At 38.3% G+C, this 27338-nt stretch overlaps 2 protein-coding genes and 1 long non-coding RNA gene across 4 annotated transcripts in view; 1 reads left to right on the forward strand and 2 right to left on the reverse strand.

Annotated features, from left to right (window-relative positions):
- Positions 1 to 2649: 2649 nt before the first annotated feature.
- Positions 2650 to 11409, reverse strand: LOC127024896 (uncharacterized). The gene is made up of 3 exons (XR_007767613.1): positions 11341 to 11409; positions 10116 to 10288; positions 2650 to 2680 (listed from the first exon to the last, which is right to left on the reverse strand). It is a non-coding gene; the product is annotated as an uncharacterized LOC127024896 (long non-coding RNA).
- Positions 11410 to 14551: 3142 nt separating this feature from the next.
- On the forward strand, positions 14552 to 18923 carry FAAP20 (FA core complex associated protein 20). The gene is made up of 3 exons (XM_050909648.1): positions 14552 to 14584; positions 14966 to 15588; positions 16980 to 18923. The coding sequence occupies exons 1-3, from the start codon at positions 14552 to 14554 to the stop codon at positions 17050 to 17052; spliced, it is 729 nt and encodes a 242-aa protein (XP_050765605.1). The 3' UTR covers positions 17053 to 18923.
- A 1058-nt stretch (positions 18924 to 19981) lies between these two features.
- The window catches only part of PRKCZ (protein kinase C zeta), a 66170-nt gene continuing 58813 nt past the window's right edge, over positions 19982 to 27338 (reverse strand). For both annotated transcript variants that reach the window (XM_050909335.1, XM_050909334.1), the window contains exons 18-19: positions 23956 to 24071; positions 19982 to 21256 (exon numbers count right to left, since the gene is read on the reverse strand). In XM_050909335.1, the coding sequence (XP_050765292.1) occupies positions 21169 to 21256; positions 23956 to 24071 (204 nt within the window). In that variant the 3' untranslated portion in view covers positions 19982 to 21168. The remainder of the gene's footprint in view (positions 21257 to 23955; positions 24072 to 27338) is intronic.

A 27338-nucleotide genomic window follows, 5' to 3' on the forward strand; every position in this document is an offset into this window, starting at 1 on the left:
TCAGAGTTTAGCTCCTCCTATCTACACTAAGGCAAAAATCAGGCCTCCTCTGCTGCTCCATTTATAATATAAGCTAGCAAAATAGTTTTAACATTTCTGTTGTACTTGATCCTTATTTAGAACATTCTGACTGTAAATTTCTGTAAATTATTAAATTTAATGACAGTGATATCTAATCATGTCAAACAAGATCTGGTCTTTATTGTGTAAGGTACAACACTGTCAGTAAGCAGTCCTTCCGCTGATGAGTTTGCAAAGTATGGGAGTGATGTAGAGATGAAATGATTCACACGGAGTTAGTCAAAAGGCCAGCTTCAGGACTAGTGACAAAAGCAGGTTTCTCAAAGCAAAGATCAGACTCCACTGTACTTTTCTGCCTCCACATCAAATTAAAAGACAACATTGCAGACTAACTAGAAACATCTGGCCTTAATGCAGTATTAGCTTTTATTGCTACTTAGACTACAGACACATTCTAAGACAGTCAAAGAGAATTTTGGTAGGCCTAACATCTATTGTCCTCTCAAAGGTCCATTGCTTAATACTGAGTGAGGGAAGTGGTAAAGCTGCTTCTTAGCTGTTTATAAAGGAAACCAGAAGATCCTTTGATAAGATGCTATCTTCTTTCCTTCCTCTCACTGTATTCACTGTGCAACAGGGGAATTTTAGCTTTGTGTTCCCTGTCCTATACAGCAGTCAAAGGCTCTAAAGGGGACCTCTCTAGCACACCAGATCAGACTATCACCCATTAAGTCTCTTGTTCTTTGTAACATTAGAGATACTTCTATAACACAACCAGTACATATCTGGTGAAAATTGTTACCAGAATGTTTCAATCTCAAGCTCCCTCTCTCTGTAAATAAGTTACAGAAAGAAGCCAACTGACAGCACTTGACAACATGAAGCATGGTGCCAGAATGCAAACCAATAAAGTTTCTTCTACTTGAATGTGACAAAATGCTTATTTTAAGCATACTGAGACAATAAAGTGCTGATTAACAAGCAGCATGTTCTTCAATGAAACTTATGAGTGTGTAGTCCTGTGCTAAATAGAGAAGACGCTGAAGGTATGCAATCACAAGTACGAGAACAGCTCCACATAAACGTATCAAAAGTTAGCTTTAAACTAACTCACATGAACACCAGTAACACAATATCTTCAGCTACATGGAGGACTGACCCAGTGTCCTGGACATCTTTTTCTGAACTCATTAAGTGAAAATAAATGCGTAAGGTTTATTTCTCAACTAGCTAGCTTATAGCTGCCTCAGACATATCTACGCTGTCTGTAGTCATGTCTTTGACTGCTACCTTATCCTGGTACAAATGGGTATATTGAGTCTTCAGGGATTGCTAGTGAGTGATTACTTTAGCCTTAGCTAGACATTATGATACTCTATTCGTAGATAGCCTAATCACACGTTAACACTGTGTTCTGCAGAAATTAATAGAGACAAAGCTGAAAATAATACTCACCCACGGAGTCTAAAAATAAGCACCAAAATTTCCCCTCCTCGTTTCTTTCTGGTTTTTGTTTCCCCTCAGGTGATGACACCATTCTCCTTTCCAGCTCTCCTGAAATGCATCATGTGCTCTGGGTCACTGACTGTTCTGGGGAACCTTTTTTTTTATGCAGGGTTATAGTTTTAGGACGTACTGTGTGAGGCAAATCAAGAGTCTGTTTATTAGACCAGAATAAACAACAGAAGACACTGGTTTAACATGGTCTCCAGGAATCAGATACCTAGAAACATATTTAAGTATATACAAATAAGATAGGAAGCATAGGCACAAGTGCAATATGCACTAATTACAGTAAATGTGGTGTTTTCAGCTGCACTACCATGAAGAAATATTCTCCTTCAGAGTATTTTTGGTATGACAGACTCTGTTTAGTTCAGTCCTGCAGCTCAGCCCATTTCAGTCTTCCAAAACCAAGCCAATCAAAATACCAGAAGCTTATTGAATATTGATTGCTTTAGACCATGCAATGTAATGCAGGCTTGTTTCATGCAAACACAGGAATTCTGAGAGCACAAGATCTTTAAAATCAGTAAAAAAGGTAATAATTTAACAGGAGCACTGCAGAAAATACTTGCAGTTCCTGCCAAGCAGACAAGCTTTCCAACAAGAGGACAAACGGAGAGGAGTCCAAATGAAACTACCTGACAATGAGGAGCAACAATCCTAGTTTTGGGGCAGTTTGATATGTACTTCTGTAGTATTGATATGTCCTCATGCATATACTTTATGAACTAATAAATTCTCCAAAAACATCTTACGAGGCAAGTAAAACAAGCTTCCATCTCTCAGATGAAAAAAGTGTCAGTAGGTGTGAATACAGATGGAGCTGGTTCTAGAAGTAGGATGAAGAAAATGGAGTTCTGGGATTCTGCTCCAGACTTGCTACTTTTGTGGTATTTAATTTAGAGAATTTGGTGAAGGGAAGGGAAAAAGAATCAGTTTTTCATTACACATTATGTATACATGCATGCAATCCCTGACATAATGTGTCCCCAACCTGGTCTAAGACCTACCTCAGTGCACACGGTAAAACTCCTCATGCCTAGATGACTGAAGCAGAAATCCATGGTGGCGATTCTCTGCGTGGAGGGCACACTGCACACCATAGGAATAGTGTCATGCTGCCAGATGCATGCTCCATTACATTCTTCTAGTCCTGAAGGAAAAACACTTTAAATTCAGTAATACATAATATTCCTGTTAATGTGAGACGGGAGACTGGCAACATGCCACTAACAGAGCCAAGCAATGGAAAAAACAGAGAACTAGTGCAGTCTCACAATCTGAAGCAGACAGACCTATTGTAAGCTGTCTCCACCCTTGGGGCTGGATGGTCCAGGCTGATTTATGAGCACAATATTTACAACTAACACACATGAAATACATTATGAGTAGAAATAAATCTCCTAACATGCACAGAGAACAGCTAAGATAAAAGAATGCATATGGTAAACTAGGTGAATGTTTGTCATTAAAAGTGTGGTACTAAAGCCAGAGCACGTCTTTGGGGCAAAGGAGACTGTATATTTGCACTTGTGTTTATCAATACTCTGGAAGACACGAGCTATTAGGCAAAGACTTTCAGAAAGGTGTCCCATCTTTTTATTTTTTCTAGTGAATTCAAAGCTGATGAAAGACACTGTGTTGAAAACCCTTGGGAGTAAAGCGTTGCTTGAAAAGGAAGATTAGTCTTATGCCCATGCAAAGACACAGTGAACAACAGGCCAGAGTTCAGTTCCCAGGTCTTGCATTATCTCAGGTAATATCCTTAATTTTTGTGCACCTGTGTTCCATCTCATAAACAGATATAAGTATGAAATAAGATAAGAAAGGGCTACTTTAAGGCCAGAAGGGACCGTTGTAATTAAGTATTCTGACTTACTGCATCACACTACAGGCAGTAGAAATTCCCTGAATTAATTCCTAAATTAAATCATCACTGAACAGATAAACTCTTCAGAAAAACAACCATCCCTTACTAAATAATGTGACTAGCAAACGGGGATGTCAATTCTAGTTTCTCTGTAATTACAAAAAACAAAACCCACTCCCAGAAGAACTGATGACAATTTCCTGCTGATCACTCCTGTCTTTTGAACCTTGTAGAGCAGACTACATCAAGCAGGCTCCTCTAAATCTCATTTGGTTTTAGAGGGAATATGAGGCAGCTATCACTTAAATGCATCTATATTTGACATTTCTGCCTACAAAGCTGCATTGGTCGTATCTCATCACGTGCAGCCAATCCAATTAGGCCAACAGCTTCTTGTAAGGACCTGGATTCATCTCTTCCTTTGACACTAAGGTTTAACAGTGCCAATTTTTTTGCAGCTCTTTGTGACTCTTGCCCAGTGGGATCTGGATAGAAGCTAACCAACTTATTTTATGCAGGGTACAGAACAGCCACAGAGAGCTGTGAAGCTGCTACTTTTCCTCACAATCTTATGATAAAACATCTGATTCCAGTATGGTAGGACATACTAATAAAAAATAGGCTAATAATGGAACCAGTCTGTGGTACAAAACAGAGTAACTACTTTAGCTAACTAAACACACTTCCTGTCCTAAACCAGCATCACAACATGTTGTTTCAGCTACTACACATCTCTTTCAGAGTACTCTCCACTGATTAAAAGGGAGCAATCAAATTTCTACGAGAGCAGAACAGATGAATTGAAGGAACGGCAAAGTGGATTTGGGGAACAGGAGAGGTCAGCTGGGGAAAATACTCCAAAATCAGCCCAATTTTAGATTCACTCATGAAAGGAACAGTAGCATGAAGTTACCATTTGATAGCGGTACTGTTCGGATGTGGCAGGAAGGCATCAGCTTTTTTTTTTCTTGAAGTAGTCTAAATGGATTTGATTTACAGATGCTGGGAGCTGCAAAGTGACAGCAAAGGAAGGCAAACACCTACTCTAATATCTCTAACTAGGTGTCGCAGTTTTGTCATAACAAGATATATCCCAGGCAGAATGACCTTTCACATTGACAATGTCACAAGATAGTTTCAATTCAGTGGGTATAAGACAATGTAAATAAACCACACTCAGCCTGTGTCTGACACAATTAGATAAATGACATACGGAAAAAAAGAAACTATAGCTCTACTGTATTTTACTGTCAGGTCTTCTAAATTAGTCCCATTTTGTATTTCTTTTATCAAGTTAAGCACTAATGATAGACAGAAAGAGAATGAATATGAAAAAGGAAAGAATTTAGGAAGGGTAGCAGGGACATACTGCATATTTCCAAGACATTTCCATAATGCAACAAAATCATTACACTACTAGATTGCAACTAAAATACACCCTTCTCAGTGAAAAGATTTATACTTGCCGCCACAGCTTTGATTATACCTTCAGATTTACTAGATTTTCTTTCTAACACACTAGCTAGTCCTTACAAAAATTGCAAAACTAACGAAACCTACTATCTACATTTGTTGAAGCAATAAATAAATAGTCATCTGTTGAATTACATTCTATTTTAAGTTGATTTTATACACCATTCTAGATATGGATAACATCACACCACATTAACTACTATTGGTAATTTTGCCCCACTGTTTTGTGGTTTCATGCCTATAAACAAGACAGGTGATCCGCTGTAATTACTACAGCTATTATTTATGGATTTGTGTGTGTGTGTGTGTGTGGAGCCCTTTAGTATGTTGATTTCAAATGAAGGAATGATACACAGCAAACAGAAGGAACTCAAACTGCTATAGGCTATAATACTGTGAGACATACTTAAAATTAAAAAAAAAAAAACCAACAACAAAAAGACACCAAGAAAGCAAGCAAGCAAGCAAGCAAGAAATATGAAAACCTCAAGCCATATTTGATCCTAAATTCAGAGCCAAAATCCTTTGAAGTATGGGGAGGTTATACAACTCCCTCAGCAGAACTCTAGGCTGGGCCACAGAACCCATGGCTTCATGCCATCAAACCTAATCTTTGTTTGAGATCTGAAACATTCTCTCCAACAGTTTTCAGTCACATTGCAAAATTGTGAGAGGAAGATGAAAGGCAGATTCTCCCCGCCTCTCTTACACTAACCCCAGGGCCTAGAAACATCAGGACTTGATTTAACCAAACACACACTGGGCCAGAAAAATGATGACTGATACTAGGACTTGACTGACACACAGAAGACTCCATCTGATTCACGGTTTTCCAACACAATCATTGGATCACCTCAGACCCTTGAGCAGATTGTGCCCAAATTAGATAGCCAGCCAAAAAGCATCCCCTCGCTGGCCAAAATGACAGCAAAGTGAGCAGAGTCTCTGTCAGTCAAAATGCTTCCTCGCTGGGGAAGAGCACACACATTACCAAATAAACAGCAACTTCACAGCTTCAAACAGGCAACAGCTTCAAGAAGCTAAGCCCCTGGGGCCTTCTCCCTGTAAGGCAACTTATCCTTGCAGAGCTACTACTAACAAAAAGGCCTCTAGACCTTCCTTCTTAGTCAACTGAACTCCTCTCCACCGTGTCTCTCTCCCAACAAATTTACTGTCTCAGTCTGTACCACATAAAGGCTGGACCAAGCTAAATCTGCTGGCTCCCAAACAGGCTTCTTAAGCCTCTAGCAAATCAAGAGTAGGACATTTGTTTCTAAATCTCCAAAGGGGGATTAGGCAGGGAGATTATAATCCTAAGAAGCCTCATACCTGCCACTCAGTGAAGGAGAGATGCATTTTAATATCTGGAAATTACTAGCAGATGAACCTCTTTGTCCAAGGTAGGATATCATAGATTAGAGTTGCTAGCTCCCCTGTTTCTTGGCTACACAGGAAAAGTTTTCTTTCTGTGAAACAAAAGAGTGGATATAATTGTTGTTTTAGTTCCAGTGATATTGTTCCCTTCCTTCGTCATTCTTTTTTGTCAGTACCATCTCTCAATAATTGAGTCTGTTCTGAGGAAGAACTAGAACAGTTGGGCTATCTTCTGAAAATTTCTCCCTTCATCTCCCTCTATTTTAGTGCCCCAAACAAAAAATTAGGTCAGTGAGAGACTTTTTCATATATGCTGTCCAACCTGCTTTGACCATAAACTCTTTGCATTTTATATGATGTTTACATATAAGTCCTATTGTAATGACATCAGAGCCTCCAAATACAATTTTAGCACAAATTAAAGTGGTAAAGTTCAGAGAACCATTTATCTTTATACTGTAGGAGTTTCAGCAGTGTTGTTGTTACTTTTGAGGGGGGATTGTGCAGGCTTCTTGTCAATTGGTTTAGGTTGCCTAAATGAAGCCAAATTGCTCTTACCATTTCCAGCTGCTGATGATGATGATGACTGCATGTACTGCTTTCGTTACATTTACTTTAATCCATCAGCCAAGAGCAAAACAATCTTCCTTTGGTACACCTCCTACAAATAGGGCATGGTAGGGAAGGAAAAAAAAAAAAAAAACCAACCACAAAAGAAAAAGAAACCCACATCACTTGCAGCATCTTTACATGTAATAGTAACAGTCTCTTGGTGCCATCATCAGCCATGGCATTTCATTCACACAGAACACTTGTGGGCACATCACATATGCTTTTCCATTCAATGTATTTTTAAATGTTTCCCAGGCAACTGTTTCAATACAATATGCCTCCTTGGCAACCTGGTACCCACAAATGCCATGCCAGTCTCCCTAGTCCTCTTTTTAGGTCTTCCCATCTTGGCATATAAATGTCACAAGGCTTGATTTTCTATATACAGCCACACAGGTACTGATCTGTCCTTATACTTGAAAAGGGAAGGCTGAATTGAAAAGATGAGTTGTGCACTGGACTCTGCACATTAACAAATTCAGGCTCTGGTAAGCTACCAGAGGAAGCAGGTTTCAAAGGCAATGACTTTTCATTGAAAAGACTATGTCACCTACAACTAAAATTAGGAGAGCCTACAAAACTGTCTCCACTCAGCTGACTTTCTCTGGAAACAGCAATGAGCCTGCACTTCTCAAATTGAAACTGCATGTCATCTTTATTCTCCTGACTATGCTAAAGGAAGTCTTACACAGCTTTCATAATTTTGTGGCTTGAATTGTAATACATCACGTTGATGAAAATAGTCAGACTTTCCCATTTCACTAAAGACAGTGATTAGCACTATACTGAGTGAGCCGGTATGATTGAGTTACTACTCTTTCCAGTGCTACATTTGCTGCCACTAGGCTGTAGAGGAGATACACCGTAAAGTCTATTTGCTGCAGCAGCTTTCACTGATGCTCTACTATACATACTTCCACCTCCTGTGGTATCTTTGGGGACATTTTCCTTTATGACATTTAGCAGAATGGACATGCTGATCTTTGAGTGAAGTCATAGACTATTTGACAAGGACAAAAAATTATCAACTTATACTCCTAAACTAAGCACTGATTAGATAAAATAATTAAAACATAAATGTTTCAATTTTCTAGCAATGCACCATTTATTCTTAACATTTTTATCTGATACAGAAGCTATCACTACAGAACCAAAGATATTTCAGTAGGACTAAAACTATCTGCGAGCATCAGTCACCATAAAAAAAAAAAGTTTTAATAAAAACTGCATATACTCTAGTCTCAAAGTGGTACATTAAAAAAAATAATAGCTCATGCATGCAATTACATCAGGCTCTGAGAGAAACCTAGCAGAAACTATAGCATCTCTTCTTCATTGATTACTCCATAACAGCAGCTGAAAATTACAATTTTTCCAGGCTATAAAATGCCTAGCACTCCAAATTCTACACCGGCAGCAAAAATCTCCTCCCTGTCTGTGAGTTGTTGTATCTGTAATAGAGACCCTGCATTACCAGGCTTTCTAATTCTTCCCAAATGCAGAAGCTCTCATTCAATGTTGCAGCTGTTGGGTAGGAAATCAGAAATAGCAGAAGGCGGATTAGTTGATAATGTACCAGTTCTTCCCCAGCAAATGCTGGCACCTGCGTTTTACACTCTCCTCTTTCCCTCAGCCCAGGAAAAGATCACTTGGTTTGTTTGGCAGGCAATTTATAGGCTTTAGTGATTGTGGAATTGCGAAAGGATTAGAATTTGTTATAACAGCCCCTTCTTCCTGAGAGCAAAAGTTAAAACTGAGGCCCACTTTACAGCAAGAATCGGGGACCATGTAAGTAAAGATTAAGCATGTGCAGCTTGATGAGACTCTACAGGGAATAGATAACTATACATGCTGGCACTCCATTTACAAGGAAATCCCTAAAGATAATCTGTAGAAGCATTCTAGCTTCCAAAAGCTCAAATCCCTTGACCACTGGCTCAAATCCAGTCAAGGCTGATGATGACAAAGACTATTCTGCATTTCTATGAGAACTTTTTTCTAAGATCACAAAACATTCTGATTATTAAATTATGCAAGACCCAAAGTCAAGCAAGAAGTAATAGGATTTCCATGACAGTGGAGGAAACAGTAGATATGATCTTGTCCAATATGGCAGAACCAAGAACAGGTCCTATTCTATACTTCACCTTCATGCTATAAGTACATTATTAATTCTGGAAAGATGCAGATGAAAAATACTGAGTATGCATAATGAACAAAGATTTCTAGAATGCTAGTTTCAAATCTACAGGTAGTTACAGAAGCAGATAGAGCAAGAATGGAAACAGTCGCTCACGTGCCTGCCCTCATAGGTTATAATGGGTATGCATTAAACAGGTAACAATGGAAAAAAAAAAAATCTTACAGCATCAAGTTTTCAGTTAAATCCACAAAATACAAAAACACCTACAAGCTATAATTGCTACAGAAGCAAGGTTTTTCCCTTTTGCTTTTTACAGTCAGCAGCTGCAGTAATACTTTTCACCATTCTTTTTATTATATTCTTTCATTTGTGGCCCTTACTGCACAATAACCATTTTTTATGCTTATCCATAATAAAGCTTTTGCAAATGCTATAATGTATGACTCACAGGACTAACAGTACCACACAGCAACACCTTCAGCATGAAAAACAGACTACACATCTGATTGCTGTTTCAGGTGAAGTCATGTCTAACAAAATAAATCTGTTGGTACAATGCATGATTTAGGAGCAGAGGATTGTCAAAGTAGCATCCAAAGGGTCATAAGACTTATGAAACACTAATCCACACATCACAGGAACAAAAGAAGAAACCCTGTGGCATAAACAATCATTAACACAGATACACCTAGAAATACATACAGAGGCCTGCAGACATTAGCTCAATCTGATAGCTTTCACTGCCCCTCAGATTCTTTTAAAGCAAGATTTTTGTATCGTTTGCTGCCGCCAAGTGGCAATAATCAGTGCTGTGTCTTACAATTCATAGCAGTCATTAAGGGCGGCAAGTAAAAAACACAAAATGAAATACTTTTTGGTTTGTCTTCTTCAGTTCGCACCAGCAGTTGTGAAATAAAATTTCTACCCCTCCTCTGTCATCTCATTTTCAACTACTTACATGGCTGATCCCCTCTTTCAATCTACACTTTTGCTTTATTTATATGCACTTCCTCTTGCTATTCTTTGCTTTGTGTCTGCTACCATCACCACCTTTCTTTCCACAGCAGGCCTAAAATCTTCAGATTCAAATTAGCCCCTTGCCTCTGTTGAGCTTACCTTGTTCCGCCTGGAACTTTCGGGAGAATGCCTTTCCTGCCAAAGAGGGAAAGGAGGACCTATGTCCTGGAATCTCATTTCATCTCACTGGGAAGCAGCTTCTAAATGGCAACAAAAATGAAAGGCAGAACACTGTTTGTAACTGTCCCGGTATTTCCTGGGTACTGCAGTAGCTGTAACAAATATTAATACAGGAAAACGTTAGTCTGCATGACAGTGATTGGCTTTTCCATTGTCATTTCTTTCTTCCTGAATTTCATTCTCATTTTAGTCTGCCTATCACATAGCAGAAATGCTAGCACTCTAGTACGACTATTGTTTTTTATTATTTTTATTTTTCAGCTGGGCTATCTATTGTAGAAACTTACACAGTTCCCATTAGTAACCAAACACTTCACACTTCTAAGATTTTTATCCTCACTCCTACACAAAAAGGAAACCCATTAACGCTCTTTCAACGTTAAAAAAAATCAGTTATTACATAGAGTAAAAGACATTACCTCACTACAGATACAGACTCACAGAAACACAAAGTACCTGAGCTAACATAGGAAAGCTGTAAGCTGGACTGAGCCTCCCAGATCTCTGGCTGCACTCTAACTGAATCATCTTCAGCCTATAACACAGTTGGAGGTGGTTGTCTGGCTGTACCTGTCACTTCTCAGGTTAAATCTACCAATCTATTTCAAACGTGAATCTATGAACTCTGATATCTGAATGCCATTTTCCTGGTTTAGATCTGTTCTAGACACGTAGAAACTCAGGTCAACTGTCACTTAATACATTTTTGGTGGTCTGTGTGCCCAACACAATAATTCACAGGCATAACTTTCAATACAGTGCTGCAGTCAATACTGATGCCTACTTTTTAGTCTTAAGACTCCAAGGATGAAACAGTCCACAAGACATTCAGCACTGCATAAATGTAGTTATAGAAAAGAAACGTGAACTTGGATTCATCCCTTACCAATAATAAATTGTTTTTATGAAAAAGAGCGCTCTGTACCCACTCTCCCTCATAAATACCTGTTATCAAGCAGAACATTTTATTTCCTTGTACAATTATTCTCATATCGATTGTGAAGAACTTAATCGGCAGAGTTACTTTCTGATCCTTTTATCTACTGTTGGGAGAACTATGAAGAGTCTGTCATCATTTCTCTATTATGACTTTTTTTGAAAAGGCTGCAGCCTGATTAGTGTGTCTATCCATTTCAAAAACTACCTGTGATGGCTCCGCTTTAACAAGTGCTTTATTTCAAGTCACCCAGTGACATTCCTGCCAAAGACGACAAACTGCATCACTTCAACAGATCCTTTCCTGAAAGAGAAATTAGATCAGAGATGCACTCCCAATCCACTTTACTATTTGGATTAACAATCTTTGGCTTCAGCCTTATATCGCAGTAAACAGATCCTGGGTATCAGTACAAAAACCCGTCGAGCGATGACGAGCAGAGCTGAGCCCACCGCCATTTTGTCCACCTCAACCAAAGCCCGGAACATTCTGCCCTCACCGACTGGCCCAGCCTTCGGAACACCCAATAAACCCCGGTGACCTTACACAAACGGGGCACGCTGCATTTCCACAACGGCCGCTCCACATCCAAGCCCCGCATACACCAAAACGCTACAAATACGTAAAGTTTAAGGAGTAAAGGTAATACGCAAAGGATGGCTTTCGAGGCAGACAAGCACCTAGCAGCTGAGGGTACCAGAGGCCCCGTCGAACTCAGCGCGGCGCTGACCGCAGCAGGGGGGGAAAGAGCAGGGCGGGTTTCCCCTCAGGCCGCGGCTGGCGGCTGTCCGCTGCCCTCCCCCCGCGCGTTCAGTCAGGGCGGCTCCGAGGGCGGAGCGGGAGCTGGCGGCGCCGCGGCCGGCCCGCCCGCCCAGAGGCCCTGCCCTGGCAGCGGGCCAGTCGGGAGGAGGAGGACGGGGAGGAAGAGGAGGGGGAGGAAGAGTCCGCGGCCCTCTCCGCCCGCCGGCGAGGCAGGGGGGAGCTCTGAGGCGGCACCGCCCCTCGCCCGCCCAGAGCGGGGCTGTAGGAGAAGGCCGGGCCGGGCGGGCTCCGCGCCTCAGCCATGTCTGAGGAAGGAGCCGCCAAGCTACGCCTCAAGCCCAGGAAGGCGCCGCCAGCCTGCAGCCGGGAGCCCAGCCCTGGCCGGGAGTCCCCCCGGCGGCGCCAGTGAGTCCGGGGCGGGTGGGGAAATGGCTTCCTTGGAGGGGCCGGGAGCAGCGCCGCCTCAGCCGCCCCGAGCCCCCGCCCTCCGCTTCCCCGCCGGGGCCCAGGCGGCCGCTGGAGGCCGGAGGGCCTCGCCCAGGCCGGTGCGGGGTCGGGCCGCACGCGCTCCCGCCTGTGTCAGGCGCGTCGGAAGAGGGGCCGCCCTGCCTTCCGCCGGCCCCCGTGCCGTGAAGGTGCAGCTGGGTCTTCAAACGCACCTGCGACCTCAAGTGTTCCGTAGTCGCGCCCCTAGCACGTTGCTGATTGTGTTAAAGGCTACTTCATGTAACACCAGCTGTAGTGCCTTTAAAAAATTGAGAAGCCAACTGCAAAATGAAGCGCACCGGGCCCTGCGCCTTCTGCACGTTCATTGGCACAGAATAGCACCAGTGAGGATGGGGCCCGTGAGAGATGTTAACGTGTGAAAATTAAGTTTTCTTTCTTCAGAATAAGGCTCACAGGAGACCAGAAATAATTCTTGTTTTTTCCAGCCCTCCAGCAAGGGAGGATTGAAGAACGGCGGAGTGAGTAGGCAGTGAGTGGTTCGGTTCTTGTTTCGGCCTGTTAGGATGAGCAAGCACACCATCAGCTGTGCCCCTTCTAAAAACAGGCTTCGAAAGGCCAATTGCTCTGCTTTTTGAGGGCTTGTAAGACTTGTCTCTAGTTTCTTCTCAGTGCAGCATCATTCCTGGACAGTGACCCAAGAAAATGCATCAGTAAGCAGTGGGAACGCTGGAAATAGTATTCTGACATTAACAATCCATCCTTCTCTTGAAATTGTCTTTATACAGCATTACTAGTATAAAAACCTTTTAATGCTTACTTTACAGTTAAACCTTCCTAATGCCTTCCTAGGATGGATTAGATCAAGTTGTTTAGAAAGATAATCTGTAATTTCAAACGGCAGTATGGGAATGGCCAAGCATACATGGGAACCAATGCAATTGCCATCCTCAGTGCAAACACTTCAATGATTTCTGTGCTCAGCAGGTGTCAAGTTCGGTATTTGAGAAGAAAAAACAGTGGCTACACTTAACTGTTTCACTTGGAAGGAAAGACAGTAATAAATGCTTACATCTCATTTGTTACAAGTAGAAAGCAAGGCTTTTAGACATTCTTTTAAAAAATTGGATAATTTTTTTGATAGCTGTACAAGTTATGTAAGTCATGGTAAGTTGTAAAAATTAGTTTACGGGCTAAATAATATCTCTGTGTTCCAGAAAAATCTTGCTGTAGGCTAGATGGATGTTCCCTTGGTAAACAAATAATATTATAAACAGCTAAATCTTTTTTCCTTCACAGGCCGTCTTACCTCTCTTTTAAACTCAAAAATCTGCATTTGCATACTTGCGCCTACTGACAAATGCTTTTTACATGCCTTTGTGGTTTGACATGGCAAAGTTGTCAAATATTATTCTTGGTTTAGCACATGTAGTGCTACTTGATCAAAAGAAAATAGGTAAGAATGGAGTTTTATGTTGTACCAATGGAAAAGTTATACACGTTTTCAGTCATAAAATCCCTACCTTGTCCTTAGCCGTTGACAAAAGGAAAGGGGTCACCACATTTAGCCATTGATTTGAGCTGAGAGAGGTTGATGCACTGTCAGCTACTGGAAGTTAGTTGTAAAACTTCTGCTTTGATAAATCACAGTTAAGGATAGCTACGTTTTTGAAACATCACCGTTACAGGAGGAGTAAGTCAAGTTAATTAAGAGGCAAACTAATAGCAATGCAGAATATTTTCTTCCCTCTCTCCCACCCTCAAACTATTGGACTGTTTCTGTCTTTACAGGACATTGACTGACAGATGTTCCTGGTTTGAAAAAGAAGACTTAAATGAGTATGAAAAAACATGGATTTTCTTACTGAAAGACATCAGTCAAGATTTACAATGCACAAACTGGCAAACAGTGCCCAGTTTCCCAGAGTTCTTTGGAAAGGTAACGTGCTGTGTCCTTGTTGGCACTTTGTGTACTGCTCACAATAGTGACAGTCTGAATGATGATGTTAACAGGGGAAACAATCTGAAATAGCTTTTAAATAGATGTTGGTTTTCATATAGTGGCGTGATAGCATTGTGTGGCAGGTAGTGTAAGGACAACTACTAGGGACTTTTTTTGCAGTATAGCAAATTCTTTACAACATTTTGCTGGAAAGAGGTAACCTGTGTAAGTATACTGACTGCTCATAAGCACTAGCATCTCCCTAACGGAATGAAACTAGAAAAGGCAAACTGTAACAGAGAGGTTAATTACACAGAAACAACCATTATATTGCTCCGGTAGTGTCAGGCAATATCATAACACAAAAACCACAGTCCTTCTAAAGTAGAACTTTTTTTCCTGAAGAGCAGCAGGTTGTTGTTTTCATCCTTAGTCTCTATGGAACATAGCAAGAGAGTAGCCTATTGTATCAATTTAGAAATGTTAAGGGAAGACACATATTGCATAAACTGCAGGAAGTTCTTGATTGCTTTGCAAGCACTGGAGAGGGATGTAAATAAAATGTTCTTTTCTTCAATATACTTTAGCCTTCTCAGTATTTGTAATATGTTCAGCCTTGGTTTTATGTATTGATTGAACAGCATTTGTTTGAAGACTCTGTGTGTGTGTGTGTGTGTGTTACAGAGTTCTGAGGAAGAGAGTGTACGAAAACAAGAAGTCTTTACAATTGGAATGAAAGACTTTCAGTGGGTATCATTCCCATCTTTTTGCAAAGAAAAATGTCTAAAACCAAAGGATCTTAGCTCTCATCAGCTAACACAGAGCCAGATCGACCATTTACATAAAGGACAGGGCCAAGCAGATAAACTGAAAAGTTTACCTTCTACAGCTGAGAAAACATGCTGTGTAACTATTACAGATCAAGCCAAAAATATGGTTCGGGAAGACACACAAGGTATTTTAAAACTGGATGTAAGTCCTAAGTCACGTAAACTCACTCAGCACAGTTCTACACACCACTGGGCATTGTCGCAAAGTTCTACAGAAGCTTTTAGCTTTCAACAGCACTGCAGAGAGACTGTACAGAACAGCAGGGAAAACAGAAAAGAAAATTATAGGCAAGAGCTTCAAATACAAATGCATCAAGGGAATATTTCATTTGGTGAGGCCAGACACGTGCCTGCAGAAGAGAAGCCTCCTCTTGTGAGCGTACCTGGAACTGAAAGCTGCAAGAAGACGGAAAATCAGAGTGAAGGATCTTCAGCTCTTGACAGTTGTCCAATGTGTCTGATGAATTTTAGTGGAACGTAAGTTGTTTTTTTTTTTTTTTTTTTAAATAACTTCACAGTATACAAAACCCAAAATGGTTCTGGATGCATTCTCTATATACAAAATAATGAAAATAGACAAAACTACTGTAAAGTACTTTTTAACTGTCAGAATTACCTACTTTAACTCAGTTTAGAAGTTCTACTAGATTACACTGCTTCAAAAAGAAAGTGAAGTTTGAGCCCTCTGGTAAACCTTGCTAGTATATGCAGAATTAGCATTTTTAAATACTTGAGTATGAAAAGACTTTTTTGTGCGATTTGTATCATAATCCAAAAACTATTTCAGTGCAGCATTCTTGATAGTTAAAAGCTAACTTTAGAGCTAGATGGATTAATCTCATACCTGTTACTTTCTCTTCAAGATCTAGAGTTGACTATTACAGCTATACTGGTACCTGTTCAGCAAGTATCTGGATACCTTTGGCTAAGCAACTGTGCTCTTAATTTTAGATTTAGCTTTCAAAGTCTGGGCAAGATGGAAGGAAGCAGATTTTTCTTATGCAAGCTCTGATTAGTACAACTAAATGAGACTCCATTGCTGTCAGGCTACCTTTATTAAAAAAAAAAATTCTCCCTCCCAGCAACTGAATATCTACTCTACAATAAGTATTATGTTGTCTCTTGAAATTACACTATTTAATAGTATTTAAGCTGTCATAGTTGCTGAAAAAGTGTGCTTTTCAACAGGTCCTCTTACACTGTAAGATCTATTGGCTGCAACTTTGTTTGCTTTCTTTTGGAGGCTGAACAAGGAGACAAAAGGATGGCTTCATTAGTATTTATAAAATTGTGGTCTATATCAAGAGATTTAGACAGAAAGGCTAAACATACTTCAGGTCTTCATATTCAGTTCTGTGCTACTGGTAACTCTGTGCTGATTAGGATTAGTTTCAATTTTTATAGAAGCCGCTTTACAAAAAATTGTTGTAATGCAGGCAGTGGGGAGGGTCATGTCACAATCACAAAACTAGCCCTCCAAAAAAGGAAACTGAAAGCAGACATCAGAAAGCACCCTTCCTCTATCAGAAATCTCATTTCCTGTATCCTCAAGTTGGAGCGGGATGTGGAATACAGTAATGGTTTTCTATCCTGTATCAATAGCCTTGATGTTTCCAAGGATAGCATTACTTGTCCCGAGCATGTGGAGTGTGAGCATTGTCTTCTAGTAAATGACATTATCAAACTATCTAGCAGCAGGCAATAGCAACTACAAGAGTTTGTGGCAGGTTGCAGTGCTTCTGAGCATAGGAATGACTTACCCATTAAGAACACTTCTGTGATTGCTTAGGAAATGAGAGAGTGAAGGTGAAGAATAGTGTAAATAGAAGGATTTTGTTTCTCACTGAACAAATTCTCTGTGTTTGCAGACTGTCACAATTGGATATTGATGGCCATCTTGCTAGGTGCTTGTCTGAAAGTGCAGATGATGTAATGTGGTAAATCCAGAAGAATGAAGAGCAAAGGAACAAGGCCAAGGATGAACCTTTCTCAAAGGAAAAGGAAAAATGTGTCAAGGAAGCACATCCTTGTCTCAGACTTGCTTAAGGATCACAAACCAATACCTCAGTAGAAGCTCAAGTGCCACCTGCCTGTTTGGGGTCTTTTTATTTTAAATCCTCTCAAATGCATGTAAAGTAGTTCTAGTTCTGAAAATGGTGCTATAGGATGTCCCAGAGACCCCCAGGGAAATCAGTCTGGGTACTTCTGAAAAAATTTACTACTGTAAATCCCTGAAGAACCTGTTTTGTCTGATGCACCGCAGTTGTTCTGAATCTCTAAGTGCAGAAGAAAGCAGCTGAACAAAAAATAACTATTATTTAATCTAATCCAAAACTTTACTGACCTCTTTTTTTTTTTTCTAAACAGGTAATGGGTGAAAATAAGCTTAATTAAAAAAAGTCATTCAAGCTTAGCATTTTTTATGATTTTAATATCTAAGTAAGAACTTATATGATTGTACAGCTGATTCTGTGAGTATATCTATGTTAAAAGAAAACACAACCCAGACCAAATAAAGGGTGTGGGTTTTTTAATCTTTCTGAAGGAACACAGCTAAACTGATAACCTTACTTTGTAGGTTTCTAAGTCAGTATCCAGCTCCAGAATGAACACTTCTGCCAATTTCACAATACTGAAATGCAAAGCAAGATTTAATACAGTCAGTCAGCCAAAACAACTGCTTTTTCTATTTGTTCCACACCCCCTATGCCCCCTTAGAAACCATCAATGTTCAAGAATAAAGAACACCTGAGAGTTTGTTTTGGCTAGAAGGTATTCAGAAGACTCATCTACTATTTTTGTAACTTCCTAATAGTAGCAGGTAAACATTTTGTAAGCTGGAGAAAAGCAACCTTTTCCACGAATGACAATAAATGACATTTAGCAATAGTTTAGTAACAACAAATGGAAAGGATGAAATAAACTAGAGTAGGTTGTTCATTTCCCCCAAGTAGAGTTAATTGTTTACTGAACAGGGTATCTTATTCATGCAGTACACCACGTCTTCAGTCACAGCCTTACAGTTCAAATTAGTTTCTTGTCAAAGGGCTGTATGCCAGAGTAGTACTGTCGTGCCTGTTTCAGCTATTTCGATCACAACTGCCTTCACATACAGTGAAGAAGAGTGCAACTCAGATTAACAAACTCCAATATCTGAATGGTTTTCTATCTCAACAAACCTGTGCCCTGGACCTCAAAAACATACAGTTCAGGTGCGATCCAAAGATACAGAATAAACACAGAATACAGTATCAAAATACAGGAAGAATCCTATAGATTTAATTTACAATGGGGTCTCTTTAAAAAGTGCAAGTTGGACATAGCTCAGTTTACTGATAAATAATAACAGTCTATAACTTTTTCATTAAAGTCTTTAATAGATGTGCAAGAATATAAATGATCTTAGCTGTTATGGATTAGTATACCATCTTCTGCACAATTAAAACTGGTCAGCAAAGATCCCAACTAATTAATTATACAAAACTACAAGAACATATTTACTGTTTTACAATCATTAAATTAGCTAGAATTTTCATTTACTATTTCAAATAAGACAACTATATATCATTACCAGATCCATTTGTAATATATTAGGATTTTTTTTTCCAAACCACACATTTAATTACATCCTTCATTTTCTTTTATTTATAAAACAAGTACTTTATATAAAAAATTTCCCCTTCATCATGAACAGAACATTATTCAAACACTTGCACATGAGCAACCAAACTTGTATCCAGCAAACTATTTGGCAACACAGCAACATTGTAAATGCCTGTAAATTTTTAAATAAAATCAAGTTGTCTTTACAATGTTTGTTTAGCAAATGCGTCTTTCTGTTCTTCCTTCCTTCCCTCCCTCCCAAAATGTTCTGAAACCTAGAAAAAAGGTTAAAAAAACCCCAACCCACATTTCTAATATTTCCATTTTAAAGTCCTATGCCCTGGCATGTCAAAGGACAGCTTAATCTGTCATATTTCCATTCATGAGCTGCCTGCAGTCACTCTGATAACTATTGATTAGTTTTATTACCAGGGGAGTTGAAAACACTGAAAGAAAAATTATTCAGGGTAAATAAAGTAGTTGCCAGGGAGAAGGGAAAAAAAGACTAATTAAAAAATGTCAGATTACATTTAAAAGGTAAATGTTTCCTTTAGTAGATAATAAAGTATCTAAAGTCCAGGCATTTGAGGCAAGTACTTCTTACTGGTTAATTTAGTGCTGATTAAAACACATTTTGCTTAATATGAAAAGCTACAGTCCAATAGAGGGAAACCCAGAACTTAAATCTGAATGGGATTAATATAACTAAATACCACAGGTCTGCATAATTGTGGCTAATGAGGGGATACAAAATACAGATTGTTAATGATTAATTGAAAATTTTAAACAATGTTTTGGCAGTCTCGTCCTAGCACCTCATGACTTGGATGTGAATCCGAAAGATGTCATGTTCAGCACCTAATGCAAATGCTGTACCCTGAGAAAACCATATGTTAATGTAAAGAAAGTGGAAGTGTTGTAATTTATCCTGCATTTTACATCAAATTAGGTGAGATGTCATGGCACAGGGTTTCTCATTTTTTTTCCTTCCCACATAATTTTTTTTTTTTTTTCTATCTCTACAACCCACACAATAGTAGTTGAACCAAAATCTAGCAAAAAGAAATACTGCCTCTGCTGTTGTTACTTATAGAGGCAGGTAAATCTTCACAGCATCTGAAGTTTCAGAGAGCAATGCACACTTACTAATCCTCAGATGTAATGACATGAGCTTTTCCAAGCTGATGAATTGCTAACCTTTTTGATGTAATACACCCTTTCCCTGCCCCTGCCCCTGCCCCCCCCCCCCCCCCAATTTCCACGAGAAGGGAGTTGATAGTTATCTTTTGCTTTATCCAATTTCTTAGGTATTAATTTTTCTTCCATTAAAAAAATTTACTACTTTGATGCAAATCATTTTACCAAAACATCCCATTCTCTTATGTAGAGTGATTAGTTATTAATATACACTGAGTAACTGTAAGCAGACAGTTTATCATAAGTAGGAGGTGTGCTTTATCAGGAAAGTATATTTTATATTATGGTTATTCTAGAATTACTATTTAAACTTTAAGGCTATGCTTTATTATGCTTTTGCTCTATTTCTGAATATTTGTATTGTTGATAAAAATACTTTTCAAAAGTCTAATATACAACACAACATCATTGTAGGTGTAGGCACTGCTTAAGTATTTTCAGAAATCCTTTGTGTGCAAATTTAGTTTTCTTCAATCTATACATTTTGGTAAATTTGGAGTTTAAGACAACAGATTTTGAAATTGATACTGTAAATTCTAATTTGGAATTAATATTGCTGAGTCACTCTGCATTTCAAATTCTATAAAGATGCAAATGAACATTAGGCTGCAGCTGTGAACTGTATGTTTCATATGTAAATGGTTACTTAATATTAACAAGCAGAACTTACCAGGTTTAAGAACGTTCCAAATATGTAATAATTCTTCAATGCAGTTTATCCATTTAGGCACTTAAATCTTGTACCCAAATTTATGTTTTGATTGCTAATAAAACACAACTCCTTTTAAATATATCTGAGACGTTTAGACAGGTACCACTTGTGAAAAAAGGCATCAAAAATAAGCTTCAACACCACCGTAATATATTTTATTCTTCAGGATGTTACACTGTAATATTCTTCAATTGGTAGCTCATTGCATCAAATGTTTGTAGAAAGTGTGTGGATCTCAAAGTTTTTCAGAATCTCCTTTTCCAGGGATGCAATGAACATTTCAATCCTTCATGAAACAGGCACAAATTGCAAATTCCTTCATTAATGAAGCCAGTTGTGTCAGTGCCCAGAACTTAAGAATCACTAAGTGGCAGAAGACACCCACTAAAATCATTATTCTCTTCTTTGATTTTCAGCAGCAATTTTTTTTAAAATCATTGGTCTCCGTCCAAAATCTTACAGTTCCCCAGCCTTGCATGCATATACTGTAGTTAAGGATAAATTTAAAGGTCATTCACATTGTCCACAACGAAGATGTCATTCCTTCATACTGTTTCTTCTGTTGACAGCAACAATGGATTAATATATTCAAATCCTTCAAATTCTGACTGATCTATTCGCTTTATTATATCTCTGAAAAACAAATAAAAGCATTTAGTTTTATCAATTGCAAATACTATTTTTGTTGCTGTATTTTTTCTTCAAATAATAACAAAATACCTTAAAGAAATGTTTGTATATGAAGTTCTACAGAAGCAACAATAAATGGGAAAAAAGTCAGTCTCTGAACATACAAATACTTAACGCTAGTGTTTTATGCCAATATCTAAAGCAATATGACTGGAAGTTTTGAAACATCTGATAAAAAGTTTCTTCTGCCCTTCCAGTTAGGCGACATGCATACTTACAGGGCCCAAAAAGAAGCATATAATAAGTAACTGTTGTTTTAGAATACCAATTTACAAACAAGAAACAGATACTTTGCTGTCAGCAAGGGCTGCTCATGTTATATGTAAGATAAGTACTACGAAAGAGTCAAGCACAAAGCTAATACTTTTTAAAAAATACATATTGTATGCACAGGAAATCCAAGGAAAGACTTATAAATTGACGTATATAAAAGACAGACAGAATTTCTTTTAAGATCTCATGTTCATAAAACTTCCCACTATAGGTGCGCATACACTTGGTATTTGTAATTTTTTTGTCAATTAGAACCTGTAAAGCACAAATATGCCTTGCAATTCTTTGGTGTCACACAAACAATAACTGAGGCACTCGAGAAAGAAAGAATAGGCTGTGAACTATGGATCTATGATACATAGGTAACAGTTTTACAAAATTCAAGCTTAAGCACCTAGACGCACAAATATCCACAATGAAATCGCCAAACACATGATTACTTGAGGATGAACACCTGCTACCCAAGAATGGCAGCAAGAGAAAGATCCTACAACAGTGAATTTATTGCCACTGGAGTAGACTCAATGCATTGCTAGTTACAGTGCTCATTTTTACAATCACAAATTTAACCAATGTAACATTTATTTGTAAAATAAAAATTCCCTGACCAACCAGCTAATCCTGGGGGTTGACCTAGGATTAGCAGGCACTTTATGAAAGAGGCTTTGAAACGGTATTGTCTGTCTTTCAGAGCAGTTTAGCTTTGTTGTGTAGCAACAAAGAAGAGGGAAAACTAACAGAAGCACATAGGCTGGAATGTGACAATCTTGTGCCTTTGGTTATGAAAGCCTTTGGATGGTATGCAACAGCCTCTGCTTGCCAACATGGCATCCCACTACATGCAGTACTTCAGACAGTATCTAAGAAAGTAGAAATCATAAATCCATTATTAAAATCCCATTTCCAAAAGCAGTATGTTAGAATCAGCTTTATTAAACATCTGATTAGACCCAAATATTCATTCTAGAACACCATCAATCAGTAGCTCTACAGACTTCAGTTGGAAATTGTAAAGAATGCAAATCACTGGAAATTTAAGAAATATGTTTTCTTCAAACACGAAAGTGGCAAACAGGACGACAGGCTGAAAACATTCGGAAAAGAACGCATTATAGTCTTCAGCAGAGGGCATCTAGTCAGGTAAGGAAAAATGAACGTAAATAAATGAAATATACTGGGAAAATATAAGTGTATAACATGCAAGCAAATCTTTGCTGTGCTCTCACAGTAAAGCTCACTTAAAAATCCTAGCTGCACAGATTTCGGGATTCTGAGTCTCAGATTTTTAATAACACCAAACTCCTTTGATTCATTTTACTTCTGTATCAAAATGCTAACTAAGCAGCAGAAAGTGTCATCGTATTTTTCATAGAATAGCACAAAAATTTCAAAAGAAAACACACACTACTATGCTCTTTAATGAGAAACTATATTTTAAAGTTCTTTAACAGGTGCTATTCTTTAAAACGTGTCACACAGTCAAGCCTTGAAAGAAAAATGCACCTTGGGAAAAAAAAAGAATGGAACCCCCCCCCAAACTGTTGCATTCCTCAGCAATTAGATACTACAATTCTCACAGTGATGTCACTTGGCCCACCCTCCTCCCTTAGCTCTCATAATACATTTATCATCAGATATATGCTAAACGCTTCACAGACAAATGAAGTCAACAAGACTGCTTTTTCTCCGACACTTTCCCCCATCGCACAGAACTTCCTCTTGTTTTTCCAAAGGAAGTTCAAATTCCAATTTTAAATTTTTACACTTCAGTAAACCCTCAAAACTGTGTACAATTATTCTCTTACAGAGTTTGGGCAAGCTAAGTCTCCCATCTAACTACCAAAACTACAGCATGTCGTCTTATATGCCATCTTGTATTTGAAGGAACTTCTTCCTCTGTGTACAGCGATGACTCCTCAGCCTTCAAATTCCTTTATTAAAGTATACTTTTTCATCCTGCAAGATTTTTCCATAGCACATCTAAACAACAGCTTTCTGTAAGATTTTCCTGCTATCTCAAGCTTATTCTGAGACCCAAGGAGCTGTGCCTCAATTGTTTCTCCTGAGCACAGAAATGCAAGCTGCCTGGGTCAGGAATCAAATTTCCGTCTCTTCTTTCAGTGCCAAGCACGTGCTCAACAGCAAATCAATACTGTATTCTGAACTTTCATTAGAATACTAGGCAGTCTTCTAATACATAAGAAGTAGGATAAGTTATGCAAGATATGTAGGATACAAAGAATTTCAAATTTACTTTAACTTGACTACGTTCTAATGCTAAGTACATAGTCTTTTCTTAGTAATTTTCAAGTAATTTATAAATTGATTTCTTAATATGCAATTGTATTTGGGGAAAAAGAAAAACATACTCATCATCTGGGGTTAGCTGCACAGGTTCGCTGGTGAACTGTGTATCAAAGTTATCCAAACCATAATCGTCTGTGATCTGAGGCTGAAATGGAGGGGTTGCTTGCTTCTTTTCCAGCTAAGAAAAAAATATAATGGGGGAGGGGAAAAATTAAAATATCGAATATTTACAAAATCCCCTAAGAACATCAACATACATTGGCTCTAGAGTACACGCACAGAAAAGTCACTATAATTGAGTTTAGTATTGGTGGAAGATATAAACGTGTTAAATACAATCTGACATTAAGTTTTAAACTAGTAGATTTTGACACTAAATGGTATATGCTTATCCTGTTTATCCTATTGCTGTATTTTAAATACAAAAACTTCAAAAATTATCAGAAATTAATAAAATTTTAAGTTTAAGGCTATAGCAAAACCTGTTTCCCAGGTCTCTTGCCCTATATATTAAGAAGAAACATTGTTGCTATATACATCTGGCTCAACAGTTTTTAAACTGAGAACATACTCCAGAAGCTTTCCATTCAGGCCAAGATGCTTTCCCAGAGTATAACTCATTTTTCCCTTTTATAAGCTCCTCTAAAGGTGCCTCTTCTAAAGGCAGCCTCTTAGATTACGTCAAATCAACATAACCAGGCTTATTTGTTAATGTTAATTCCAGCACAGAACAAAAAAGTAAGCAAAATTTACATCCCAATCAATCGCTAGCCACATGGGTAAGCAATCATTAAAAGCAAGTAGTGCTAATCAACAAAATAGCTAAAGCAGCTCAGAATTTTATTCTGCAATTAATATTTAACCATGAATACATTTAGATACAATATTTCCTGCTACAGGAACTGGAAACCCATACGTATGTTCCTCACCAGGGACAGACAAAACATGGGAAAAATTTTTTTTGAGTCAAATAATGCCGTTGTAGTCATTAAGAACCTTTTCTCATTTGCTATACCAGGAGCATGTTCAACAGTATCTACAGTTTTCTGATTAAGGCAAATCCCTACTATCCTCCAGAGTTATTAGATAGCTTTTATCACAGTTTGAGTGACACAGGAGCTGATGACAGATTAAATGTTATTATTTGTTTAAATCACTACCCATGGCAGCTCCAAAAAAAGGTGCAAGAAGAATTCCACCTTTTAAAGCTTGTTTTCAAGTAGTCATAGTTCCAGGCCCAGTAGAAAATCACATATACGAGTTTTAACTTGTGGAAGCCTGAGCAACCGATCCAGCTGATATACTGGAAACCCGTATCTCAAAACCAGTCAATAATCATGTTTTGATATTTTGCATGGCCAGCTAAGTTCTTACCAGCTAAATCACTTGTTACCACAAATGACAAGTAATACTACTATGTTTTCTACATGTTACACCTCTTTTACTGAGTCTCCCAGTTGAAATATTATAGAATATGAAGTATCTTAAATGACAATAAACCAATTGAGCTCTTGTAGAATTGACTATGAATTACTCAAATTGATTTATACTTCTCACATTTTTCCTGAAGTTATTAATTATACACTACTCACTTTTGTCAACAGAATCCTCTTCATCATGACTTGCAATTTTACACTGCGCTCTAATATAAATACTGTCTAACAAACCAAAGAAAGCTCTCTTCTGCTTCATAAAGAGAAAGAGGGAAGAAAAAAAATCTCAAGTGCAACACATTACTTCAATTGATGCTTAAACTCACTGGTTGCAAATCAGCATTAGCTGCCTCTCTCCCATCCATACAGTCTAGGGAACATTCAAACTATTCTTTTATACACTAAGCAGACCATGCAACAGCCAAGTGATAGCTACTGCTCAATTCCTTCATACAAGCAAACAAGCTAGTTCAGAGCATTATATTCTGGAAAATCAATAACAGGTAAACAATACTGCTTAACATCAAAGACAGGAACTTAAATAATAAAAACAGTGTCAACTGAACCACATAACACGCAAGAGAACAGCTAATTTTTCAAACACTTTTTAGTCTAACTAGAAATTCACAGCATTTCAAAGACATTACGTTGCTTAACATCGTATGATTCTAGTTAAGTTTGTTCTACTAACATCTGTGTGTTTCATGGCAAGATGACTGACCAAATACTAATGTCCATAGCTGTCAACGTGCTGAGGTAATGCCTTTTACCAAAAATATATAATTCAGGGATGGAATATGAGAAAGGTAACAAGGAATACACGTTAACACTAGAAAAGAATTATGTATGAAAAAGCATAACATTTTAGAATGTGTAAACTGTACCTCTATGCATTTCTAATGCCTCACTAATTAGAAATAGTAAGAAAACAAAAATGTCTGTGTGCTGCAGTAAGCAATGACAGAAAAATAGTAGGACTAAAACCAATTAATAGTATCTTTTGTTCTAAGTATAAGATCAAGTATGGCAAAAATCCTTATGGGCAAACTAGCCATGAAGAAATCTTATTAGCTTGCTAAGTAAAGAATCATCATATTCACTAAGCATTAAATAAGAAAATGTCATACACTGAAGTCTAAAATCAGCTCACAAATGGACATTAAAAATTCATAGAACCATAGAATATCTCAAGCTGGAAGGGACCCATCCATAAGGATCATCGAGTCCAAAATTACAAGCAACTGATTAAGTTTTCCTGAATACTCTAGATTAACTCGATATTGCATGGCCATTTTTTTCTGAGAAAACTTATTTCTTTAAAGAAGCTACTGCAATGACTTTGGACACTCACCTGCACTGGACTGAAACTAGTACTTTTGAAATAAGCAACTCTGAGTTCTGGCCTTAGCTTTCCCAAATCCCATGCAATACTGACCACAATACTTCCAGAGTTCTCTCACATCCAACATCCTGTATCTCCTCTACCTCCTCTACCATGATCACATGTCCATCTCTCAGGTTTTTTTTTTTTCCCCAGGCTACTCAAGAAATATATTATTGACTACCAACCAATACAAGTGTTCTGATCAGACAGCTGCTTTTGAGAGACAGAACAGATAAGAGCTGAATTCCCCTGTCTTCCCCCACTAGGGAACTACATCAGTCTCATCTACCAGGATGCTCATTTTCGCATAAAACAGAACGTAATATCTTTGAAATCTACCTGCCTTCAAAATAAGCAAAAACTGATGAAACTGCTCAAAACTTATTAGGGTTGTAACTGGCAAATGAACAGTACAATGTGGAAGTCCCTCTTCCTTCACAATTATATTAAAAGTACTATTGCTGTAACATAAGCATTTGAAGGGAGTTACATTAAACCTTTCAGATGGAGGCTCCACCTGATTTCATGGAATCAAGACTAGTTTTAACCTATACAAAGTCACAGAAGCTTGATCAATTTCCCTTTCACAATCTATAATCTTTCTTTTATAGCTCAGTATGTAATACTT

The sequence above is a fragment of the Gymnogyps californianus genome, chromosome 21, assembly GCF_018139145.2.
Source record: "Gymnogyps californianus isolate 813 chromosome 21, ASM1813914v2, whole genome shotgun sequence".
Lineage (NCBI taxonomy): Eukaryota > Metazoa > Chordata > Aves > Accipitriformes > Cathartidae > Gymnogyps > Gymnogyps californianus.